At 49.7% G+C, this 2,488-nt stretch overlaps 1 protein-coding gene across 1 annotated transcript in view; it reads right to left on the bottom strand.

Annotated features, from left to right (window-relative positions):
- Positions 1 to 1,717, bottom strand: part of LOC106814256 (talin-2-like) — a gene marked incomplete in the record, with an annotated part of 112,682 nt that extends 110,965 nt beyond the window's left edge. The window contains 1 exon segment of the mRNA XM_014818552.1: positions 1,531 to 1,717. Within this exon segment, the coding sequence (XP_014674038.1) occupies positions 1,531 to 1,666 (136 nt within the window).
- Positions 1,718 to 2,488: the final 771 nt, after the last annotated feature.

Raw genomic sequence — 2,488 nt, forward strand, 5'->3', positions numbered from 1 at the left:
TCTCTCTCTCTCTCTCTCTCTCTCTCTCTCTCTCTCTCTCTTTCTGTCCATCTTCCACTTCATCTAGCATTCTTTAACCCTCTGTCCTTCCACATTTTCTTGCTTCTGTCTCCTTCTTCTCCCCCTGATCAAGCTTTCTCTTCGTTCTCCTCCTCCATTTTCCCCCATCTCCTTCTCCTTCTCCTGATCAACTATATTCCCCTTTCTTCTTCTTCCTCCTCCTTCTCCTGATCAACCATATTCCCCTTTCTTCTTCCTCCTCCTCCTTCTCCTGATCAACCATATTCCCCTTTCTTCTTCCTCCTCCTCCTTCTTCTGATCAACCATATTCCCCTTTCTTCTTCCTCCTCCGCATTCTGCTCCTCCTGATCTAGCACATTCCCCTTTCTTCTTCCTCCTCCTCCTTCTCCTCCTCCTCCTCCTCTTCCATCTTTTCCCCGTCTTCTTCTCCTCCTCATGATCAACCAATTTCCCTTTCTGCTTCTTCCACCTCCAACTTTCCCCTTCCCATATCAACCATATTCCCCTTTCTGCTTCCTCCCCCACCACCTTTCCCCCGTCTCCTTCCCCCTATCAACCATATTCCCCTTTCCTCCTTCTCCTTCCTCCCGCGGGTTTCTCTCGCACGCACGCAGCGCCACAGCACGGCTTACACGCGCTCCGGTCGCGTCATCAGTCGGTTTTCCCTCGCCCAGCGCTCAGATCTCACTCGCATTATCGTTAAGGCTCCGAAACGTATTCCGTATTTATTACTTTTATCTAATCACGCGCTTGAATTGCCTCCGCCAAGCAAAGCTTTTACCCTAATGCGGAGAGCAGGAGAGTGACCGAACCTGCTCTCGTGCGTGGGCGGCGGTGGGTCATCTAGACTGTGGGATGCTGCGGATGGAGAGCATGCAGAGACGAGGAGAGACATGGCTTCACTAGCGGGAAGGACTCTGTAATTAATCCCTCGCTTATATAACTCGAGCTGCTGCGGCAGTTCGAGCCAGGTGCATACCAGAGTACGTGAAGGTGAGCGTACAGGCCATGTCGTACGACGCACATATACGTACATATGTGGTATACGCACCCACTCATGCATGCGCACGCGCGCACGCATACACCAATAAACGCACACAGAGATAAGAAAAGAGAGAGATTGAGTCAGAGAGAGAGAGAGAGATAGAGCGAAAGGGAGAAGAGAGCGGAAGTGTGAGGAGAAGGAGAAGAAAGAAGAGGAAGTGAGAGAAGGGGAGGAGGAGGAGACTGATGAGGAGAAAGAGAGAGGAGGAGACAGAGGAGGAAGAAGCGAGAGGATGAGGAGGAGGAGGAGACAGGAGAGGAGAAAGAGAGAGAGGAGGGGAAAGAAGAGGAAGAGAGAAAGGAGGAGGAGACAGAGGAGGAGAGGAAGAGAGAGGAGGAAGAGAAAGAGGAGGACGAGAAAGAAAGAGGAAGATCGAGAGAAAGAGAAAGGAGGAGACAGAGGAAGAGAGAGAGAGAGAGAGAGAGAGAAGAAAGAGGAGAAGCACGCACGCGCGCCGCACTCACGTTGTCCGATATTGGCTTCGGCGACCTTCTCCCGGATGATGCGGCACGCATCGTAGACTATCGTCGACGGATCGAACTGAATCGTCTTCGACACGTTGCGCTCGACGACCGAGATCTTCAGTGATAACACGACCATGTTGTCTGCTGCTGCTGCTGTCTCACCGCTTCCCTATCTACCTATGCATCCAGCTCACTGCAACGAAAAAGAAACACATACTCATCAAGATCAGCACAATGATCGTAACAATGCACATAAAATTCTTCACTAAAGAAAGGCGATGCTATATAATTATATAGATACATATATACATAGATATCAGGAGTTAATAAAGACAAATTTGTCTTTATTAATTCCTGATATATATATATAGATAGATATATAGATCTATATATCTCACTGATCAGTGAGAGTGATTTTTGTTTACTCTGACAGCGCTATGATACACTTAGATCTCGATTTCACGCGGCAGCAAACGCAGACGCCTACGCGATCCGCATCACGCGCACAACATTAACTTCGCGTGGCAACGCCGACATCGGTCGCAAACATATCTATCTATCACACAGCGACTATTAGCAAGGCAAAGCAAGGCAAGGCCAGGACTATTAGCATTGCAATTATCATTAGCAGGGAGAGTACGGGCGGAGAGATCAGTAGAGATGGCGGAATGAGCTGTAGCGCGGGCTGGCAGTGAAGGCGGTGATGACGATGGTGAAGTTGTTCGCACTGACCGACATTCGGCGACTACGTGCGTGCGTGCGTGCGTGCGTGCGTGTGTGCGTACGCGTGCGTTCGTGCGTGCGCCTGGTCGAATAGCAACGACGATGTATGTATGACATATAGATAGACGTGTCCTAGTTAATGTACCTTCACCTCTCTTTCCCTCTCTCTTTCTCTCTCTCTTTCTCTCTCTCTCTCTCTCTCTCTCTCTCTCTCTCTCTCTCTCTCTCTCTCTCT

This window comes from Priapulus caudatus, unplaced genomic scaffold (assembly GCF_000485595.1).
Source record: "Priapulus caudatus unplaced genomic scaffold, Priapulus_caudatus-5.0.1 Scaffold892, whole genome shotgun sequence".
In the NCBI taxonomy this organism is placed as follows: Eukaryota; Metazoa; Priapulida; class Priapulimorpha; order Priapulimorphida; family Priapulidae; genus Priapulus; species Priapulus caudatus.